This window comes from Galeopterus variegatus, unplaced genomic scaffold (assembly GCF_000696425.1).
Source record: "Galeopterus variegatus unplaced genomic scaffold, G_variegatus-3.0.2 Scaffold6060, whole genome shotgun sequence".
NCBI lineage: Eukaryota > Metazoa > Chordata > Mammalia > Dermoptera > Cynocephalidae > Galeopterus > Galeopterus variegatus.
The window spans coordinates 10,961-34,122 of NW_007732171.1; the positions used below are offsets into that span (position 1 = coordinate 10,961).

The 23,162-nt window shown below is 52.7% G+C and overlaps 1 protein-coding gene across 1 annotated transcript in view; it reads right to left on the reverse strand.

The window, feature by feature from the left end:
- The window catches only part of LOC103605762 (GRAM domain-containing protein 1B-like), a gene marked incomplete at its 3' end in the record, with an annotated part of 31,392 nt that extends 10,353 nt beyond the window's left edge, over positions 1 to 21,039 (reverse strand). Inside the window, exons 1-7 of the mRNA XM_008590387.1 lie at positions 20,899 to 21,039; positions 19,749 to 19,844; positions 18,736 to 18,756; positions 12,868 to 12,888; positions 2,468 to 2,552; positions 1,793 to 1,896; positions 925 to 1,020 (exon numbers count right to left, since the gene is read on the reverse strand). Of these exons, the coding sequence (XP_008588609.1) occupies positions 925 to 1,020; positions 1,793 to 1,896; positions 2,468 to 2,552; positions 12,868 to 12,888; positions 18,736 to 18,756; positions 19,749 to 19,844; positions 20,899 to 21,039 (564 nt within the window). The remainder of the gene's footprint in view (positions 1 to 924; positions 1,021 to 1,792; positions 1,897 to 2,467; positions 2,553 to 12,867; positions 12,889 to 18,735; positions 18,757 to 19,748; positions 19,845 to 20,898) is intronic.
- Positions 21,040 to 23,162: the final 2,123 nt, after the last annotated feature.

Below are 23,162 nucleotides of genomic sequence, written 5' to 3' on the forward strand. Positions count from 1 at the left end.
CCCGGTCCGGTACGGGGGCAACACTGAGGGTTGCGATCCGTTGCCAGACACGGAAAAAAGACAAAAGAAAAAAAAAAAAAAAAAAAGAAAACCAGATTTTACTGGACACCTACTAGGTGCTTCACAAATGCTTCTTCGTTTAAACCATGCAAAAAGCCTCAGACAATACACAAAGCCGCTAACGACTGATAAAGAGTAACAGGCTGGTAAGGTTAGCTTGTGTGATCACAAAGCCAGTTACTGCCAGAAACAATTCAAACCAAAGACTGTCTGACCTCAAAGTCTCATGCTTCCTGCCACTGCACTGCCCAAGTCCAAGCGAATTGTAGACCTTGCCTTCAGCAGAAAGCTAGTCTGCCCCAATCGTAAATCTATGGGTCTATGGGCTCTGGTTAAAGGTCAAGGATCACTGTTTCCTCTGTCCTAAATTTTATCTACCATATTCTCCCCATACCCATAAGGACAATCCATTTCCTATCAGACTGCTCATCCTCCTGATATGTAATCAGCTACGACAGGCAATGATGACTACCTACATTTGCATACTGCTTTACAATTCATTGTGTTAAAATATGTGATATGACTTCAAAACTGTTCTATAGGTGCTGCTGGCTCCATTTTACACAAGAAAACTGAGGCTCAGAGAGGTTACATAACATGCCTACAGTCACAGGACTCAAATTCAGATGTTCTGGCTCCAAGTCTAATGTTCTACCACTTGCCCCTCACCCCTGCTCAGACTCCCACCACCCTGCCACCCAGGAAGCAGTTCCTGAAAGTGGATCTGCATCACCCTTACTGTCTCTCACCCCAATCCTATTATCCCTCGTATAAAGGCAATTTAAGGGCAGAAATACAGGAGTAGGGGGCGTGGGGTATAGAAGGGCGGGAGGAGCGGGAAGGCCAGAATTGCACTCCACTTACCTTTTCTGAATCAGTGCAAACTTGAATGGCATTGGGAATGAGGCGAGCTGTTTTTTCTTTCGTCATGGAGCAGATGTCTTTCAAACGGACTGTCAGCTGGTGTCCCCACGGGAACAGAGAATGGATAGCAAGCAAAAAGCATTAGTAGAATGTTCCTGTGGTACCAGTGCAGACAGAGGAAATCAAATCACAGTTCACATACTTCTAACTGTGGAAGGGACCACCTCAGAGATCATTTGGTTTATCCTCTTATTTCACAAAGGCCACACAGTAAGGTTGAGACTGGGACTCATCTGTAGCCAGAGGTACTTTGATTTTGGGTCCAGGGAGCTTTTCTCCTCATTTCTACAGTCTGCTAAATGGGCAGAGGCCCTGCCATTATTTGCCGCTTACAGAAACATGGAATATTGGTGCGGGATGGGACCATAAAAATCATCTAGTTAATCTTTTTCCATCTTATAAGATGAGGAAACAGAGGTAGAGAAAGGACTAGCCTAAAACCACACCACTAATTGGTTGCAAAATCCAGAATGCGTACAAGCCAGTTCTTCTGAGTCCCGAGGCCAACAATGCCTTCTATTCCACTATGCTGCCTTCTGCATCATGCCAAATTGTTTACCTGCAAGTGCCAAGAGCAAATGCTCTTCATACTTCTTCCATACCCAAGAGGGAGGGAGGGGAAGACATGGCAGAGGAGATCCCATTATTGGGACTCAGAATTGGGTATCCTTCAAGACTCAGACACATGTCTGAGTTAATTATGCAAAGGCTTGAGAAGAGCATGGAGTGAGCACAAGGAAGACAGGAGGGCAGCTTGCTTAGCCATAGCCAAGGGGACAGCCCAAGGGAGCAAGCACCAGGTCTTTACCAGAGTTTCCCAGCGGAAGATGTTGCTGTAGAAGCAGATCCAATTTTCAGAGAGGTAGAGTCGGCCCTGAAGAAGAATGTCTCTTTGGAGTGCACATGAGTAATCTGTGGTAGGACGGGGGACAAGGAAGCTCAGAAGCAGGAAGCATTTTCAGCAAACCACTGCAGAGTAGGCATGTCATCCCCCCACCAGCACTGGGGGAGCCCAACTGCCACTACTGACTAGGTGTGCAAGACACTTGGACTAGTGGCCAAGGAAGTCCCTGGCCTCTTGTGATGGGGAACATAAAGGTGGGGAAATATGTTACTGCCTAGAGGCAGAGGAATGAATGTGATGACAGAGGGAGCCAAGAAAGCTGGCAGTAGAAAAGGCCAGTAACATTCAACTAACTTCCCTCCCCCATCCACAGTTACGCCAACCCCTCCCACGCTTGGCCATCTGCAGAGATGAGTTCCAGAGACTCCTTCCAGGCTGGGCCCTCAAGACTGTCACAGATGTAGGGCTCAGCCCTGAGCCCTGACAGCGGTGGACAGGGCCCTGGACGTCCTCTCTCCCTGTTCCCAGACAGACACGCTTACATGGGTTGGCTCAGAGCCTCTAGACAAGAGCAACCAGATGCTGTCCCTGTGACTCCCATACTTCCTCCCTGTCCCCCTCCCAGGTCACCCAGCTCACCAACGATGAGGCGCTCCGTGTCTGGAAGTTGCTTAAAGAGCTTTCTGAAGTCTTCATTTCTCTGCTTGTAAGTGGGGCTTAACACCTGCATGACAACAGCCAAGGTTAGCAGGAGTGATCCAGGTTCTGTGGGGTTAGGGAGGAAGGTGCAGGAGGGGCACTTGCTTGTGGTTAAAAGGCAAATATGAGGTTGTTCTCCCACAGACCCTAAGATACTGCAAAACACTTTGTATCCAGTGTCTATCAATGAGAAAACGTCAGACATACTACGCAGGCGCCCATGACATCCCAAGAAGAGAAAGGAAGGACAGACACCTCCAGGGAGCTCGTGGTTTTGCCTTCTGCAAGCTGGCACCACCCCCAGACAGTGAGGCAGTGTCCCAAGGAACTACCCCAGCCCCTGGCAGGACCCTGGGTATGATGGTACCCAGTGCTCCTCTCAGAAGTTGTTATTATGACTAACACAGTGAGCACTTGGCTGTGTGTGAAAGACATGATTTTTAAAAAAAAAAATCATAAAACATAGTGCTAAAAAAATTATGAAACATAAAACCAGCGCTAGAATAAGCACACAGGTAGAGAATTTTAAAGCACATTTGGCACCCTAGACGGACCCAACATCCTTCCTCATCCTTACAAGATTATCTAATCCAACCCAATGAGGAAACTAAGGCCAGAGAGAAGCCCCCTTCTCAAGGTCCCCAGCTGATCAGTGGCAGATCCCTGGTCCTAGACCCACTTCCCACAGCCCACCTAGCTTTCTTGGGTGCATCAGTGCAGGCTCATATCCATAAACTGCCCTAGCAAATCCTCGTTGGAAATTCCATGAGCCAGTTAAATAGGCAGGAATCCTCTCCCTTTGAGGGCTTACAATCTTAAATTTTTTTTTTTTTTTTTTTGTCTTTTATCTTTTTCTGTGTCCGGCAACGGATCGCAACCCTCAGTGTTGCCCCCGTACCGGACCGGGGACCGGCAACGGGATCGCAACCCTTGGTGTCGCTCCCGCGCCTCGCTCAGCCAGTGAGCGGGAACCGGTCTGTATGTGGGATCCGAACCCTCGGGCGGGAGTGCCACTGCGCTTCCCAAGCAGCGCACTATCCAGTGCGCCACCTGGCCGGCCCACAATCTTAAAATTTTTAAAATTAAAATAGGGCTGGCCAGTTAGCTCACATGGTTTGAGTGCGGTGCTGATAACACCAAGGTCAAGGGTTCAAATCCCTGTACCAGCCAGCCACCCAAAAAAATTTAAATTAAAAAAAGATACATATCCATAGATGAAGGGCACCCAAGGATGATACATAAAAACAAGTGCAAAACCCAGGAAGAGTCACACATGACAACAGAGAGACACCTGCACCCCATCTGGCGACATGCTGATCTATGGACACCAGAGTGTGTAACTGAGGACAGGGTATCCTGCAGATGGTGACACATGGGTCCTGGACATTTACACTTTCTTACTTCCCCAGGAAACCACTGGCACACAGCTGTGGTGACGAGAAAGTGAGTTTTGGGCTTTTCATTTTTTAGCTTCTGTAAAGCTACATGGACCACAAGGAAGCCATGGCTGTGGCCCACCACATTTGCAACCTGCGCTGCCCAACTGTGCTACGGCCAGATGGTCTCTGTGCTGGAGAGAAGAGGAGTGGTTCAGGAAGTCAGGGAGGAAGAAAATGGCATGGCTTTGGTTTGGGGAATTTCCCAAAGAGGGAGAGAAGAGAGTGCTTCCAATCCACTTTGTCTACAGTTTATTTGAATTTTAAACTTTTGCTCTTAGCTTATTTACAAAATGAGTTGCACCTGCAATAGTAGGTGCCGTCACCTTCCCCAAAGCAATGCTGTGCTGTCACAGAGTCCCAAGCTTCCAAAATCACCTGCCCTATATTTGAACCAAGCATCAGGGCCAATGGGAGTGAGTATCTAGAAGCCGGCCTGTCCCATGACTTTGATGGCTAGAAAAGACCTCAGAATACAACACTCCTCTGGTCCCCATATTCATTTCAAACTGGTACTGAAATATCCGATCTTGGTAGCCCCCAGCCTCTTAGAATGCTGAAAGCCATAGCTTGACCACCTGACTGTCAGTAAGTTCCTCATGATGTCTAACTGACCTTCTAGAGCTGCTATTTGGCTAACGTGGACTAAGTTACCACCACGAACCAAGCACAGCCATAGCCCTGTGCACGCATCACTGCATGTGACCATAGAGTTGCCAGTGCCCTATTCTATACACGAGGAATTATAGCACAGAGAGGGTAAGCAAGCTGCCTAGGGCACGCAGTTACTGAGTGACTGAGTGGCATCCGAGCCGAGGCTCAGAATCCTGGTCTATGCTGCCTCTGGAGAGTGACCGCTCCCCATCCTTCTGCCAAGAGGAAAAGAGCAGGGCTTCCCCACAAGAGCATATCCTCTCAGGGACGAGATGTTCACCTGCTTTGGGGTCCCTACGAACCTTCTGTGCCCCTAGGAATCTAAATTTACAAAGTTCCAATATTAGCCTGAGGAGCAGCCTCCCAGGTGGCCCCAAGCCCCCTTCAGGTGAAACAGGACATCAGGTATCCAGTCACCCAAAGCCCAAATCCTCCTATTTCTGGTCTTCTTTCCATTTTGCCCTCTCCCCCTTGCTTCTCTCATATCCAGTGAGAACTCAGACACGTACAGAGGCAGAGGCGTAGGGAGTCTGGTCACAAGCTCCAACCTGCAGGTAAGTCGAGGGAGCCACTTCTGTCCTCTGCGGGGCACAAGTCTGCAGCGGTAGGGAGAGGGGGGACACCTCCAGTCTCGCCTCTGAAGTCAGCTGTTGCCACAGACTCCTTGGTCCAGGCTTGCAAACGAACGCCCTTACTCTAGCAGGCTAGCCTCTGCCCACTGGAGCATGAAGTTCAGACACCCCAGGTTGGCACCCTTGGCCACTGTGTGCCCTGATGCCACAGCCCACGGCCCCTCCCTCCCACCCCTGCACTCTTGAAGCAATCTCCTCCATAGGTAAAGCATGGCTCACCTACTTTAATTTTAAATGGCCAAAGAATTTTGGTTCAAGGACTGTTAAATCTGGGGCCTGTGTGTGGCAGAGGCAAATGGGGCATGACAAAGGTGCAGAACTGTCACAGAGACACAGAGAAACCGAGTCTCACACTCACGGCTGGGATTTCCTCAGATCCATGCCAGCAGCAGTGCTCGGCCCCAGCAGGTATGTCACTAAACCTCTTCAGGTACCACCGCAATGCCTGGCTTTCTTGCTTCAGCAGGAGGCTCCAGAGGACCCCAGATTCCATCAAAGATTCCATTGCATCCACGGCTGCTCCTCCAATGTACCCGGCGCCTTGAGCTCTGACTCCCAACTGTCCTCACAGGATGAAAACAATCAGTCTCGCCTGGACTGAAGGCAGATGGGTGACCTCTCACTTCCTGGCAGAAGGTCTGTATGGTCCTGAATGATGTTCTTTCCCCTCCTAGGGCTGTGTTTCCAGAGCACAGCGTCACAGGTGAGAGGATGTGGTCAGCATGGTTCTTGGGACAAGCTGGCTAGCCAGTCTCTCCTTTGTCCTCCTCTTCTGGTCTTGGGGCTGAAGGTAGGCTAGAAGGGGTGTGGCCACACACCTCCTCCTGGTCAGTGCAGACAGTCACCCAAGAGACCTGGAAAGGCCTGAGGATGCAGACGACATGCAGGTGCACACAGCCAGCAGAGGGCTGTGCAGGGCAGGCCCCTGGGTGAACAGCCAGGCTTCGCAGGAAAAGGATGAGCCACAGCCAGGTCCAGGGGTCCAGCCCCACCGTACTTACATGTGGCAGAGTGACATATAGTTGGTCTGAAGCACCAGAGGGAATCGAATGCCCAGCTCCCCAGTCCCAGTCTGTCCCGTAGAGTGGCACGTTTAATCAATGTGCAGTCTCTACCCAGGGCGGGCAATGGTCACTATGACTCACAGCTCTCACCCAGGCAGAGCGGCCACCACTGGCTGTGGCAACAGGGCCGGCGCTCACCCCCACCCCTACACACACCCCTTTCCCCCAGACCGACCAGCAAATAGCTTCTTTGTTAGAGTTGCCAGTGGCGGGAGGGAGGCAGAAGGCAGGGCGGGTGGGCGGGCAGGGCCTGAGCCCTACACATGCTTCAAGTTACAGGATCTGGGTGATGGTCCTGGCCAATGTCCTCCAGTAACCCCCAGCCTGGCCTGGCCTCCCCAGCAGATGTTTCCTGCAATGGAAAGTTGCTGGCTAGAGCTCCAAGTGGGGGAGGGGAGAGGGCGGTGCCAGGGGCACTGCTGTTATGATGAAATCTGAAATCTGAGACCTGAGACTCAACCAGCCAGGGACTTCTTGGAGACATGCTCTCCCCTCATGGACCCGTCTACCACCTTCACTGCAGCAGCAGAGCAGCAGGGGCACACATGGGAGTCTGGCTGATCTAGTTTCGGATGTGCTGGTGGGCAGACCGCCCAGAGAAGTTGAGGCCAACAGCCTTGGGGTCTGTCCGAGGCAACTCCTTCCTTTCCAGGGACCTTGCCTCACCTTTGGCACAAGCAGGAGGGGGATCTAGGTCAAGAAGATTCCCAGACAGCTGCTCAGACCCTGAGGGCAAAGTAGCAATGCTAAAAGCAGGGAATGTGGCCCCCTGTGAAAAGGAGGCAGCCAAATCCAGAAACAACGGGAGCCAGGCCAAGAGGGGCCGGGAAGGCTCCAGACAGAGAAACTCGGGGCTTGGCTGAGACAGTCCTGGGGCTGGGAAGATGTGGATTCCTGGGAAAAGTCAGACCCTTGACTAAAAAGGGGCAGCTCCCTCCTCCTCCCCAGCTACCTGACCTGGCCAGGGGATTTCTGGCCTGCACTGGATGAAAAATGCTGCCTTTGTCCCAGGAGTCTCAGCACTTAAACTTCAGTGTACTTAAAAATAACCCAATGAACACGTTAAAAAAGGTAGATGCCTGAGTCCCAGCCCAAAGATGCTGATTCAGAGGAACCTTGGTTCTGCTGAGTAAACAGTAGAAGAAAGTAGAGAAAGAATCTAAATCCTCCTCCAAACCCTCTGTTAACAAACCTCCACTCCCCTCTGTAGATGGACACCCCCTGGACACAGCCAACGCTGCTATTCACCGTGCAGGGTAAACTACACCACTGGACTACCACCTTCTCCAGGAAGGACCTGAGTCTCAAACAGTTTCATATCTTCCAAAGCACTTAGCATGATGTATTTCGAATGCCAGGCCTTCAAAAATATTGTTCACCAAATGAATGCATTCCTTATCCATTTTTCAAACTGTTTCTATTTACAACGTGTTTTATGCATACAACATGCAGAGAACCCTAATCCTATAGGGATTAGTATGGCTTCTCAGAGGCCAACACTGTCTAGCACACAAAAGCTCCTCTCCACCCTGCGTGGCAGCCTATCCTCAGCAGTGCGTTAGGCCAACGCAGCCATCCCATTTTCCAGGGTGACTGGAATGCCTCTCTTCAGGGCCACACAGGACCTAAAGATCTAGGCAGTAGATAGATCCATGAGGCTCTGGATCCTTATGGTAATTCCCTGGGAGCATTTGAGTATTGCTACAGGCCAGATGACTATGTGGGCTGTAAGGGGTGATAAAGGGCCAGGACACACCCTGAGGGTAACCCCCTGGGAGATGAGTCTCAGCCTGTACCAGCCTGTCTCCTCCACCCCCTCACCAATGGCTGGGTGGGGCAGGGCAGGATCCTGGGGAGAGCAAGTTGGCCCTGGGCTAAACATTAACTCTATGGCAAACACAGGGAGCTGGGACCAAGTGGTACCCCCTTCCCAGGTGCAGCAGGAAGGAGGGGGCGGAGGAGCCCAGGAAAGAAATACAGGTTTTGGTGCAGCCCGGACCTCACCTAGGAAGAAAGCTGTTAAGATCTGCAAGACAAACTCTGGTCCTCCAGCCAAATCCGGGTACGTGGAAGCCCAATGTGGGACACAGAGGGAGTGACTGAGAGACTGAGGGCAGGTACGGGTGCAGCGCAGGAGGGTGGAAGAAGGAATGGGGTTGGGAGTAGAGTCTCATTTGGAGAGGAGGGACCACTCTGGAGAAAGTTCAGGACGGGGTCAGGGAGCAGGGGTCAGGAAGACTCTTCAAGTCAATGGTGAATACAGAAGGGAGGTGGACAGAGGCAGAGGAGGCAGAGGAAGCTGAGACGGCCTCTGGGGAAGACACCAGGCTGCCAGGCTTGCTGTCATCAGCAGCTCCCCTTTCGGCTCTCCCACTTTCCTCACTGCCCCCCCAACACCCTGAGTTCTGTTCCTATAAAATTTTGTTCTTTTGCTCTTGGTCATTCCAGAGGTTTCGCATTGTCCCTTCCTCCCCTCCATAAAGCTGGCACTCCTAATGGAGACGGGGTATCATGCAACTTGGCTGCTAAGTTCTGGCACCTGCTGGGGTCTGGGCTTCTGTCCTCTGATCTCAGAAATGCCCCTTCCCTGGGTTGCTATGGAGATGACTGAGCCACAGAGAAGAGACGGAGGAGGCACCTGCGGCACAGGAAGAGGACCTCTGTGACCCTGTGCTTCACCCGAGACAAGCCCACTACGCCCAGGAGGGGCCATCTTTGGGGGCAGATTGTACCCTCTTGCCCCATGGGCCCTGACAAGGAGGTCCCACCTCTATCCTTGGCCCCTGCTGAAGGCAAAGCTGGTTTCTACCTACCCTTCCATCTCTGGGCTGTGTCTCCTGAGCTGGAAACCACCATGCATAAAATCGGGTGGCAAACTGGAGTTAGGGTAGGGGGAGCAGGTGTAATTGGGCCTGCAAGGGACACAGGGCAGCTGTAGATGGCCTGGCCTCCAACCCACTCTTGACCTGAAACTCACCCGCCACCGCCCTTCTATGTGTCCCTGGGGTCCAGCCACTTCCCTCCATGTGACCCGCTCTTTACACTAAGTGGTTCGTCACAGTGGTGACAACTCCTCCCTGGCTAACCCTGTAAAAGCAAAATGCTTTTGTCTACAGCAAACCGATGGCGGGTGAAGGAGGCTGGAGCGTGGGCAGGGAGGTGGCGGGGGGGCTTCGTCTCACAGCAGAGCCAGGTTGCTCCAGGGGCCTGAGGTGCTCTCAGTGTGGTCAGCAATGCTCAGAGCACTCGCCTCACTGCTCTGAACCCAGCCAGGGGTTTCTAACCTGCCCCAGGGCTGGGGATGACAAGGCCTTTTCCTATCTGAAGGACTGCTAGTGCAATGGTGGAGCCTCAGGAACCAGAATAGCTGGAGAGAGATTATAAAGACGGCTGTCAGCAGAGCTGAGGAGCCACACAGAGAGGCTTCCTGCAGGTCAGACTCCAACCAGCCCAGGGCAGTGCAGATGTAAGGCAGTAGGACTAAGCAGGCTGGGGGAAAACGGAAAACCAGGTGGAAGCAACAGGGGTACAGCAAGGGCCTCTTGAAGAAATGTAAATGGATCCTCGGGTGCGGGGTGCTGGGGACTGGGGTTTTTCGGGTGAATTTTCTGATGAAGCATCCGAACAGGACAGCACAGACACGTGCTCAGCACACTGACGGAGCAGGTGTCTGGCCACCCAAGGGCGCAGGTGGCTCTGGGGAAACACCTGGTTGTGGCTTCCTGTTCTAGTCAGGCAACTGTGCCCAGGAGCACAGCCGAGCCCAGGCCATCGTGCACAGGTAAGTGCGTTGGAGCTATCGAAGCAGACGTACGGGGATCAGCTGCTACAGTGTGGGACAGGCAGCATCTTGCTTCCTTCACAGATACCAACAGTGGAAAAACTCCAAGCCAGGGCGTCTGTCACGGCCCCAGGAAGAGGCAGGGTTCTAACGGGGGGCTCCCTTCCGAGCAGCCCATTCTCGGTGCTACTTTCAACTGGCTACTACGGCAGCTGCTGATCATCCTCCAGATGTGCTGCTTCTCATGCTGGAAACACACGGAGGAAATGTGAGAAATCCCAGGCGCAGTTCCTGCCACCTGTGGTTCAGGTGACTGCAGGCCCCTTGCCACCTCTCAGCCTCTGCCTCTTCTTTCCAGTGTCCACCTGCCATCTCTACCTCCCTCGTCCACGTTTGTTCTGTCCTGCTCCCTGCACCAACCCTGAGTCGGGACGTCCACAGTGAATGTTCAGCAGGACCAGTAAGAGGACTGTGCCGGGCTGGAAGGTAGACACCAGGAGCCACGTAGCAGGCAGAGAAAAGGGCTGCCTGGAGACCCCACATCCAGTGGCAGAGGAAGAGGGGACAGTGGGAAGACATTTGTAGATATGTCCGATGATGTCTGCACCACTGAGTTCCTGGAAGAACCCCAGTGTGAGAGCAGGAGCCCAGGAGGTGGGGAGCCCACTAAACGCTCCTCAGCCAAGAGCCCCTTGTGCGCTTGGCCTCTGAGAACTAGTGATCTGAGCTGAATGGAGAGTCAAGATGTTTCTGTAATTCATCTGGGGTAAGGGGGGGAGGATAAAAGGAGATGGCCTAGGGTTAGTAAGGGGTGAGAGGAGGGACAGGACCGGGAAACGAGGCATCCTGAAGGATGATTTGAAGGTAGGAGCAGTCAGGAACCAGGGCTCTGGTCATGCCTGGCTCCTTCACTGCCTGGCACATCTGTCATTGCAATCCCCAACTTCTGGACCCCCAGATGGTAGCTGGCCCAGCCCCATGCTTCAGGCAGGAGGCAGCATCTGCTTCTGGCCTGTCACTACGTTTGGTGCTCAGACACCAGCTCTTAGGTGTGGGGTGAGGGAGAAGAAATCAGGGCTGAGAGGATGAGGGAAGAAGAAAAGGAGAGAGAGAAAGCAAAACCTGTTACAATCAGAGAGGAGAAAGCCAGGTGCGAGAATGAAAACCAGAGAAAGGAGAAGAAAATGGAGGGGGAGAAATATAAAAGAGAGGGGGTATCAGAGAGCAAAGCATAGAGAAGAATACGAGCAAGGGAAAACTGAGACAAAACAGAAAAGCCTGAGCTAAAGAGCAACAAAAAGAGAGGAATGGGAAGATGAGAGGAAGAGAACCTCCATGCCCAAAAGGGGCCGCTTACTTGTCTACCAGGCCTGCTGCCGCGCTTTCCTGGGCACCATTGCAGGCACTAATTTGTGCAGAGCCGCTCAAAAGGGTGGAAGGGATTCTGGGCAAAGACGCTGCAGTCCCCAGGACAGCGTGGCTGGGGCAGCTTCCCGGAAGCAGAGCCCACACACCCACTTCTCTCTCCCCCAGGACGTGAGCTCTGGGGACGCCAGGAGGCCAGGTGACCCCCATGGTGGGTCAAGGGGGAGGGGTGGAGCCTGGCTTCTCTCCCACCCCAGGCCGTCTGAGCCCCCAACTCCACTCTCACCCACACAGCCCATCAACTTCTGCCTTGTATAGGGTACTGGGCAGGGCTAAGGCTGGCAGATCAATCTGCAGCCCCCTGGATAGGCCTGGCCACCAAGCAGCAGGAGACCGGAAGCCACAGGGTTAATTTGCACATGCTGACCTTACCACAGAGCACCATGTAGGAAAACACACACACAGCCCACCCAAGTGACTTGGACGCACATCCCCACGTTAAACCCAGCCTCTCCCCAGCCTGCCTCCCCTTAACCAGAGTGCCCTCTCAACTCTGCCACGCACAGCCACCTTCCTGACAGAAGCTGGTGTTGCGGGGAGCAGAAGGTGGCACTGGCGTGATCAATCAGTCAAGGGTGAAGACAGGTGGGCTCAGAGAAGGAAGGACAGTCTGAGGCTAGGCCAGGGCTACAAACCACCTTCCACCGTGCAGTCCCAGAGGGCAGGGGCTGGCTGAGACAGCCAGCTGCCCTTCAGGGAGAAGTTCAAAATCTCACCACCCAGCCCATGTGGCCTAGAGGCTGTGGCCTGGGCAGGAACTGCTTACCCCACAAAGCACCCCAAACACAAAACACCCCATGGATAACCTATGAAATGGCCCCGGCTACCCCTTCTCCATAGACCTAGGGGCAGCAGATGTATTCTGGAAGGAGCATGCTGCTGCAGCTATTGAGGGGGTACTTTGGGCAGAAGTCAAAATCCATCACATGGGACAGCTTCTCTACAGATGGGGGAAAGTTTTCTGGCTGCATTTCTCCCAAAATGTCTTGTTTAAGAGAAAACTAAGTTCAAACCCCAAGGCCGCCCCTTCCTGAAATTCTGTCTGGCCTTGGAATGGCCACTCCCCTGCCCAATCTCCTCCTTTAGGATCAGAAGAGCCTTGTCCGGGAGTCCAGGTGAGGTAGGGGACAAGGTAGGCCATCCCTCCTTGGTGTCCCCTAATCAAACCGGCCTTCCCTAGGGCCATCCTGTCCTGTGACAGAATCGTAGCTGGTTTCCACGAAGGGGGCTGGTAAGGGGAAAAGCCTGAGGGGGGACCAGACTGTACTCCACGCCTCCCCTTCCTCCGCCACCTCCACCCCCACCCACTTCACTTGTACCCAACAAGAAGAGAAACAGGAATACTTACATTATACCAACTCTGGCTTTTCTGGAAGGACAAAATAAGAGAAGGTAAAATTAGTCAGGGAAGGGATGCTGGGAATGGCCAGAGGATTGCTGGCTCCAGAGGGAAGGTCACACAGACAGCACAGGGTGGGCAGGGAGGAGGAGTCCAGATGCAGCTGAATGCTTCCCATGTCGCTGCTCACGAGGGGGCCTCCTTTCTCAAGACAGCTCCAGAAAGGAAGCCCAGGGAGCAGTCCATGCTGGAAGCCCCCCGCGGCTGGGGTGGCAGGCAGCAGCAGCACCTAATGGCCAGAGGATTGCTGGCTCCAGAGGGAAGGTCACACAGACAGCACAGGGTGGGTAGGGAGGAGGAGTCCAGATGCAGCTGAATGCTTCCCATGTCGCTGCTCACGAGGGGGCCTCCTTTCTCAAGACAGCTCCAGAAAGGAGGCCCAGGGAGCAGTCCATGCTGGAAGCCCCCCGCGGCTGGGGTGGCAGGCAGCAGCAGCACCAGCTAGCGCTCAACCAGAAGGGAGGTGGAGCCCCATCACAAGGTCCTTCTGATGGGGGGAGGGATGCGCCGCGGGCATCCAAGACCCAGTCCCCAGGTGGGCCCTGACCAGAAGCCAAGTACAGACGAAGACCAACCCAGCCTTCTGCTCCAAGTCAGTCCTTCTGTAGAAGGCAGGGTGGGACACTTTGGTGATAGAGGAAGAAAAGGGACTGCGTAAAAACACCCTCCAAGCATGCTCTCAGGGAGCAGATGAGTCAATTGTTCCTTCTGTCCCAGCAACTGGATGCTCGCCTGAGCTACAGTGGCAGGGGGTGGGGGTTCTGCATCAGGAGGGACATTAAAGCAGATCACCTCTCAGGGTCCTTTCCAACCCTGCGGTGCCAGAATTCAGTTCCAGCAAAACCAGACCCTGCCCCAGCTCCAGAATTTAGATGTTCTCCATCCCCAACCCCTGGAAGAATGGGATCTGAATGTTTCTGAGAAGGAAGAGGGATAGCTAAGACTGTGTCTTGTCTGTCTCCAATCTCTATGGCCAGAGGTTCTTTATGCACATCCCACTTGGAGGATGGACAGACAGATACACATGCGTGGGTGTGTGCATGCACACACACCCCTACGCTCCATCCCTTGAGGTGCTGATCCAATAGGTTTAGACTGGGGCTGGGTATTTTCAGTTTTATGAAGGTTGCCTAGGGTATAATTAAGGTGGACAATCATGAGGCAAAGGGCAACTTTGCCTGCAGGTCCATACCTTAACTCCACATAGAAGTGCAGATCCTACACACAATTAGCAGCCTTGATCCCCTCCAACTGGGGCTAAGGGGCCCCAGCTCCACCTAAGGCAGAAGAGGGATCTTGAAATGCCTGCTGTGCGTGTGTCTGGCGGAGCAGAGGTGACTATGTACCCGAGGGTGGGTGAGTGTGACCTCAGTGATGACTAGTGGCCATGTTGTCTGTCTCCCCCGTCACCAGGCTCTCCCGTTCCACCAGAAGAACTCTGTAGAGACCTTCTGCCTTCGCTCTAAAGGTGAAATGAGTCAGCAGAGGAGCTGGAGGTGGGCAGCTGAGGGGCAGGGCGGGTGGGGCTGGGGCTGCGGCTGCGGCTGCATGGTCTCACTCTCACACCCAACCTCACCTGCCGAATGTGGCCCGGGGCCAATGGCATGGTGGCTCTCAATCCCCTCTGCAAGGTGCTCTCTGTGGTTGTTTCCCAACAAAGCCTGTCACCATGTCCCCACCTGGAGTCATATTTTCCCATCATAGCCTCATTGCCTCCTACAATCCAGAAGTCTCAGCAGGTAAAGGGGACAAATCTAAATACTCAAAACCAACGACTTCATCTCTGAGGGAGGTGCTGCCACATGGGAATCCTGGACCTGGAAGCTCACCAGTAAACATTTCAGCAAAGGCTGCCCACGACTGGAGGAGGGAGACGCTGCCAGCAGGCTGCAGCTCACCTGATCTGCACCTTGGGACGTCTTGCTTCCTGGGTCCTTACACAGCAGCCCTGACTCTGAGATCATGGGGCAGGAGGCTGTGCTGATGTTCATTAAAATACACTTCCCAGTGGTAGGGAGGTACGCTCTGGGAGCTGCCAGCCTCAACTTCCCGTGGTTTCCTTGTGCTTCAACAAACCCAGACCAGGTCACGAGACACCTCCTTCACAGCTGAGACACTCTTATCTCCCACAGCCTAGCTCCTCATCCCACTGCCCTGGCCTTTGTGTAAGGCCCGAGGAGGAGAGGCGGCAATAGGAACTTGGGCTGAGCTAGGGGGACCCAAGACCTTTAGTGAGTCTTCCTACACAGTGCTCTCCTTCCTGTCTCAGGGAGGCAAAGGAAACAGTTTCCGCCTTTCATGTACCAGCACATAGACGCTTTTCCCTTCTGAATCCATCTGGAACAAAAAGCCTCACAGTCACAAAGAGCCTCAATCACAGAACCTGTGTCCTGTCTCTAACTAGTTCTGTAATACCTTTGGATCTGGTATTTGCTCTTTTGTAAAGGGTATAGAAGAACATGTATTCTCAAGTACTGCAAAGAAATGTGAAATGTACCATCAAAAGCGAGGACTTTTGAGGTCCTGCCCTTAACCAACTAGCTTTGGGTGGCTTCTTACCTGTCACCCCTGAGCTTCTTATCTGCCCCATCCCTCCAGCCAAATCCACAGTAGCCTCTAAGACTACCCACTGTGGGCAGGTGTCCCCGAACTTTGGTCAGCCTCCTGGAGGTGAACTTGATCTGGTGACCTTGCATCCTTCAGACTGAGTCTTGAGGGCACTGCCTGACAGGGAGGGCCCAGAAGAGGTGTCCACTGGCACAAGTGAGGCTGTGTGCCTTTGTAGGTTTACTGTAATGCCCTACCTAGAGGACAGGGCCAGAGAGAAGGCAAGCACAGGACTAGGGATGGGGAGGGCTTCTCTGACAGCTATTAAATGGATTTGGCTAATGCGGGAGGAGACATCAGGACAAGACAGAGCAGTTGAGGACAAGCTGCTGATTCTGTTGCCTTTCCTAGAAGAGGTCTGCAGAGCAAGCACCTAAGGGAATGCAAGGCCCCTGGAAACCGACCTCGAGGTGGTTTCCTGCCCCCATGTTCAAAAACATCTCCCTGTGCAAAGGCTCAGGGAGTCTGGAAGATGGGGGTGAGCATGGGGAGGGCGGGGACTAGAGGAGCTCTACATTTAGTAGGAATTAGGGAAAAAAAAAACCCAACATCTTCTTACTTTGATCAGGTTAAGTCTGTCGTACTAGAAAGAAAACCACAAACATTAGGATTAAAACAAAGGGGAAAAGTCAAAGGAGTGCCAGGGCCACAGTGCCAGGGTGAAGCAGTGCACCCACTGGAGGAAGACACACTGCAGGGCACAAGCCAAGGATTTATTTGTCACACCGGCCCTGGCAGGGCAGGTCCTAGCTCTGGCTCCTCAGGAGCTGCTGGGAGCAGGGAAGCAGTCCCTGGCCCCCTCTAGTGGCCACAGGCCATCATTACAGAGCGGAGGCTGGGTTGGGGCACAGATTCAGGAGGTCCTGGGAATGCAAGTGCTCTGGGCAGGACTGCACCCAGCAAGGGTTGGCCTCAGCAGTATGGTCATAGATCCAGGGGAGTGTGCCCTCAGTGATCCCCTAGTCCTATCCCTACACATTAACAAACAAGGAAATGGAGGCCCAGAGAAGGGAGGAGAGACACTGTCCATTAGGCCTGACTCCAGGGAGAAGCAGAGGTACCCTCCAGCTTGCCTGGACAGCAGCCAGGGAGGGAGGTGGCCTGGCTGTGATAATAGCGAAAATAGCTCTGGCTATCAGATCCCTTGCTGTGGATACGTTTGGTCAACCTGAGACGATGTTGCACTGCGGGCGGAGCGTATTCCCACCCCACTAGCTACCCTCCTCCTCTCTTCACCTCCCCCTGCAGCTTTCCCTTACAATCTTCTCTGGCCCTGGCCTGCACAGAACCTAATTCCTATATCGGTTCTCATGGTTGCCCTTCTTAAATCTGTGTGTCCTGCATATGCAAGTCCCAGACCGACCACAGCTGCTACTAACTCCACCTGGGGTGGCGCAGTGCTCCTCCCTTCACAAAGCAATCCTGCATTTAGAGGATGGCGGGGTCAGAGGTGACATAACAATGGTGAGAGAATGGGGTGGGGAAGCAGGTGTCAGAAGCCAAAGAACTCAGGGCGAGTGTCTGCTGGAGACGGGCATTGCCTCCGCCCAGTCTCTCCAAAGGGAAAGCAAATCTAGATTCGCTCGATCACCTCCCTCCTTAGGTCCTTATGAAAGGGGGTCACAATTAGCTCTTGATTCACACTCAGCTCTTGGTCCCTCCGTAAAGCCTCACTTCTGCCTCTCCGAAAATCTGACTCAGGATTCCAGCTTGATTAAATCCCACTTGGAATCCCAGCTGCTTCCTGAAATGAGTTCTGGCTACCCCACTCCTAGAGGATTTCTCCTGCCTCTGACTTCACAAAAACATCCTGAACTACTGAGTTGGTTCTGAAAGCCAGGTCTTGCTTGTAGATGGACTGGGCAACAGATTACCTTATTGCACCTTTGGATGGAAAAGAGTACAAAGACTCTGGACAGCAGCAGAGAAAAGAAAAAACCTGAAGCCTGAGTCATCTGCCCTCTCCTCAGCTGGCCTCGGGCATCTCCCAGTACCCATATAAACTATGTTGTTGGTGTGAGGGGCTCAAGAAGGGCTGACACGGGTCACCTCAAAACCTTGTCCCCAGATATCAGACACACGTGCACCTGCTGAGCCACCTGAACTCAGAGAATTCCTGCTGGCACCTCATACCAGGCCCAGCACCTCCTCCCCTGCCCACAGCCAGCTACAGCCATTTAAAACCCTCAGAGCCACAATGCACTTTTAGTCTAAAGGTCACAGACTACAGGATTAGCCATGTGGCCTCTTGTTCTCCCTTCAGGAAAGAGAACAGCTGTTCACCCTCCTCCTCCCCAAAACACTTCCAAGAATTGGGACTATTATTAAGTCATCCATCAGCTTTCTCTTCTGCAGGCTGCAGCCCACCTCCTCTCCCCACAGGTATGACGTCCTTAGCGCTGCCGTGCTACCACACCTATCGCTCACCCTCCCCGCCCCAAGTTCTCCTCAGGCCTTGGGAATCCTGGGGCCCCAGCACTGCGTCCCTGACCTGAGCTCATGTCTTCAGGGCGTGGACGGGCTACTGTCAATGGTCACCACTCTGTTCACAATCCAGGATCCTAAGAACACCATGAGCCTCAGGCTGAGTGGTAGGTGGAGGGAGGAAGGAATATCCAGACTGAGTAGCTGTTGGGGGAGCGGGGAGCATGTAGGTAGAGCTCCTGAGGTCGCTGCTACTGCACCCAGGAATTTATCCACCTGAACTCCTGACCCTTGATCAGCACCACTCTTCCTGCTGATCTCCAATCACTACTGCCAGGAAATCCAGAATTACCCACCAAAGGGATATCAGGGATGGGGTATCAGGGATGGGGTGTCAGGGATGGGGTATAACCAAATGGAGTCTCCCACCCTCAAAGGAATGAAACAAACCCCTGGCAGGACTCTGCTTCTAGATGGCACCATGTAAGATGGCACCATGTAAAAGAGATTCCCAGCCAAAGGCAGTGTTTGGGGAGCAGGCAGAAACATGGGGGGAGGGGAGGATCGGGGGATGGGGTCTGTTCTCTGACATTGGGTGCAGTGGGAATGGTCCCTCAGTGACTTCCAAGCCAGCCTGCCAGGGGAACAGTGAGGCCGGCCCTTCTGGGAAAGAGACCAAGCAGGACATTGGGCCAGACTCGGCAGGGGCAGAGGGAGGGATGCTGAGCACTACAGACAAGTCAACACTAGAAGGGAGATAAAAGACAGAGACAAAAGATGGCTTACTTTTGAGAGGCGCTTGTGAGACTAAGACCATGCATGCAAAGAAGGTATTTGGGAAATGGGGGGGAAGAAGAGGAAGAACAAGAAGTCAAAAAGACAAGTTCAGGTGGGAAGCCAGCTCCCGTGCCCCCTAGGGGTCCCCAACCCCTTCTCAGGCCCCGTGAGTCCATTGGTGAAGAGAAGCTTCTTGAAGGAGCATCTGGGCAAAGATATCTCCTGCTTCCCGGAGGACTGAGGGTGGGGCAAGGACACCTCTGGGGAAGCATGACCAGCTGGCCTTGCCCAGCACAGGGCTCCCCTGGGCATATGCTTGGGCCAAAGGCCCCAGGGCCCAGGTACTAGTGCTGGCTTACTTGGGAGGGGTGGAAAGGCCCTGTTGCTGTCCTCTCTACCAGATGTGTTCCAAGCAGGTTAGTGTACAGGTAAGGCAGGACGATGGCCAGGGAGGAGCTTAAAAACAGCACTCTGCAGGGTTCCCTGAGGACTCTCTCTGGCATTATTGTCGTCCCATATATTGTTCCCTTCTACCCCAGCTCTAGGGACCAGATTTGAAAAAGGTGGTGGGGACAAACAGATGACCCAGAGCACCCTCCTTCAAGTCTCAAGGACTGTGAGGCTCCCTACTTTCTAAAGAGACAGAAAGGTGGTTGGAGAATCATTTTACTAGCTCATGACCCTTCCCGGAGTGCTTAGCTGAGAAGACAGCTAGCTAGGGTCGCCCCTGTCTGTCCTGCCCTCGCTTCACTGAATGCAGACTATCTCTGGAACACTAGGGCCGTCCAATCACGTGAGGTCCCTCGAGGAAGGTGTTCTCTACCTCGCTGTCCCCTGACACCAGCTTCCCTGCAGCCAGCTAACAGGGAGGCACTGAGTCTCCTGCGGGGACCCACTCACCTTGGAGTTTTTGCCACCACTCCGGCCGGACTGCGAGGAGCAGCTGCGCCTGTCCCCTGACACCAGCTTCCCTGCAGCCAGCTAACAGGGAGGCACTGAGTCTCCTGCAGGGACCCACTCACCTTGGAGTTTTTGCCACCACTCCGGCCGGACTGCGAGGAGCAGCTGCGCTGCACGCCCTGCTCCGGCGTGGACGGGGACTTGTCAAAAGGTGGGGGCTTCCAGTCAAGATGGTGCAGTAGACAGTCCCCACCATCACTCTCTCCCACAAATCAGCCAATTTACAACTATTAAAATGTAACAACAGCCAAGCTGGAGCCACTAGAGCTCAGGTGAAGAGGAGGAGAGACCTATGGCAGGAGAAGCCATGATGAGAGAAAGAAATGACCACTTGCACCATTTTGAGCCGTGACCACTTCAAGCCTAGAGCTGGTGAGGCCATGGAGCAGGAGCTGGCAAAACTGTAGCTGCGCCCTTCCTGTGAAGTTGCTTCGAGGCTGCGGGGGAGAAGAAGGTCTTGGTGGCCCTCAGGCCAGCAAGACCACTAACATGGTTGCTGTGGACCCACATAGGAGTGAGGAATCACAAACAACTGAAAAAAGCCATCACAAATCTGGCACACAGCCCATCCCATGGGAAGTGATTGGAGTATGGGTGATGGGAGAGATGGGCCCATAGGGAGAACACTGGCGCAGAGCAAGGACAGCTGATCTGCCTCCCAATCAGCACAGGCCCACTCTGTGGAGACTCGTCAGGAATATAGAACTGCAGGGGGAGCAGTTTGCTGAAAAGACTCAGATCCAGACCAGAGTTTCCACACAACCCAGGTGCACCACCTACAAGACCCAAAAGTACCTACAAAGTCATATTAAAACCTGAGCTGCACAAAAAGCCTTCCCCAGGGAATCAGCAACAAAGCAGCAATTTAGCTCAACCACAGGGCTCAAGTGCTGGTCTCCACAGGAAGTTCCCCCATTTTAGAAGTAAGCAAAGGACAACAAATTAGTTCCACTTCAGAGTTTCAGTAGTAAGAACAGCAAATAATCCAACAAAGAACTGAAAGAAAAAGCAAAATACCCACAGACCAGAGACAAAGTTTGATATTAACTAGTAAAGGTTGAGGCCTTCACTTAAGAACACCTATAAAACCTAGAAGGACCAGAAGCTCCCAGAGCTCCCAAGCCAGGGATGGGAGAGGGCTGGAGCCCTCAGTCATGCCCCCCAATATCGACAACCACCAAGCCACTGCAGGAAGTGCCCTAGGCCCCAAACCGGGACAGTGGGGGGCCAAGGGCCTCGGCCACAGTCCCCACACTCAGCCCAGCAATGACCACTGAGCCGCTGCAGGAAATATCCCGGGCTTTTGAGACAGGATGGTGGAGGGCCAAGGGCTTCTTCCACACCCCCTGACATCTGCATTCAGCCCAGCAATGACCAAACCACCACTAGAAGCCCCTGGTTTCCACTGCAGGAATGAGGGGGCTGCCACAGGCCTCAACCACACTCCCCCTTCCTCCTTCTCCCGCCCTATTTCTTTCCCCCTTCTGCTCTCCCCCTCCCACCCAGCTCCTCCACAACAACATCTTAGCATGTAAAAACAGATGGAGCCAGCCTACCCCTCCTCCCACAACCAGGCAAGGAGAACGCCAAAAACACCACTTCCGTGTGGGTGGCTCACGACAGCCACCACAATAGCCACAGCTACCACAAAAGCAGCTAGATGCTACAACCACCAGGCAGATGGCCCACCAGACACTCCAGTGCATTGACACAAGGAGAATCACCAGCAGAGACCAAAGAAAAGAAGAGGGTGTCTCTCTCCATAAAGCCCATTCCAGAGTGACAGAAGAAGCTTCTGCTCTACGATAATAGTGGGGGACCTGAACACACCTCTTCAGCACTGGACAGATCATCTAGGCAGCAGATCAACAAATTTGTTACTCTTTCAGGAGGAGAGAAGAAATCTAGTGTTATCAGAGGTGGGAGGGGGAAGTAGAGGGGGATGGGGAGAGATTGGATAAGAGGCATAAAGAATAAGTACAATTTGTGATAATATATATGCTAATAATATTGATTTGACCAACATAAAATAAAATAAAGTAAAATGAACTGTGGGACCAAGAAAAAAAAAAAAGAAAAGAAGAAATTGACATGTCATTCTCCCCTGGAGCCTCCAGAAGCAATATGCAGATCTGTGGCCCCATTTTAATGACTTCTGATCTTCAGACTGGTAAGAGAATAGATGTATATCGGTTTTTTTTTTTTGTTTTTTTTTTTTGTCTTTTGTCTTTTTTCCGTGTCCGGCAACGGATCGCAACCCTCAGTGTTGCCCCCGTACCGGACCGGGGACCGGCAACGGGATCGCAAGCCTCGGCGTTGCTCCCGCGCCTCGCTCAGCCAGTGAGCGGGAGCCGGTCTGTATGTGGGATCCGAACCCTCGGACGGGAGCGCCACCGCGCTTCCCAAGCGGCGCACTATCCAGTGCGCCACCGGGCCGGCCCCGATGTATATCGTTTAAGCCATTAAATTTGTGATAATTTGGCACAGCAAATGTAGGAAACTAATACAATTACTATTCAAGTAATGAATTTCAGAGAAATTGAAAAATTAAAATTAAGATGGGGTGGTTTTATCACAGAACTCTAAAGCTGGCCATCAAGGGCTGTGATCACTCATAGACTAAGGCAATTTCAGATGTTAGTAATGACATCAACAGAAAGGGAAGTGCTTAAATGCAACTCCAGGAAGAAAATCATCCCCAAATCATTCCTCCTCAGGCTTGGCCATAGAGAACAGTGAGTAAGGGAGACACTGTCCAAAAGACATAACCAAAGCAACTCTTTGACTGGCCACAGTATTCACTGCACTGTCCAGAATGTGACTTCTTGCAGTCTTTGCCTACCACATGAAGTATGCGCTTTTGACCTATGGCCATGTATATTGATTTTTCCCTTAATTAAATTAAAGTTTATATTGTGGTGACTTTCTCCCCTTCTACCATTGTATATTGGGTGTATTGGTAGAGATTAAATTTACCATGTAAATATAAGTTTCAAGATTACAAGGATAGACATCTGTTCCTGGTGAAGCAAAATCCTGGATTTGAAGCTGAATACAGTATCAGATGGGATTTTGCTTGTCTCATTGGGGGAGGTTGAGAGTACTGTTGGTTGTATATGGGATAGTTGTTTCATGTTGGGCTATGTCTGCACATGGAGGGTGTATTCGAGGCTGCAGGCTCTGCTTGGATTGCTGGAGGTAAAAACACAGGACTTGGCTCATCTCTGGGCTAGAGAGGAGCAGGGGCCAATATAATAGAGTCCAGTTTGTATGGTTTCCTGGGATGCTTGGTCCACACCAGCCAGTGGAATGTTGGAGGAGAGTGTACCTGGTCACGTGTCTCTGGTCCTGATGGGGCCTGTTCATAGCTCCTCTTCCTGGGCTAAATATCGGGGGAGTCCTAAACTGGGAGCCCACAGATCAGAAGGCCCTCCTGTCTTTACCTCAACAAAGGGCAAAAACATTCAGGTGAACAT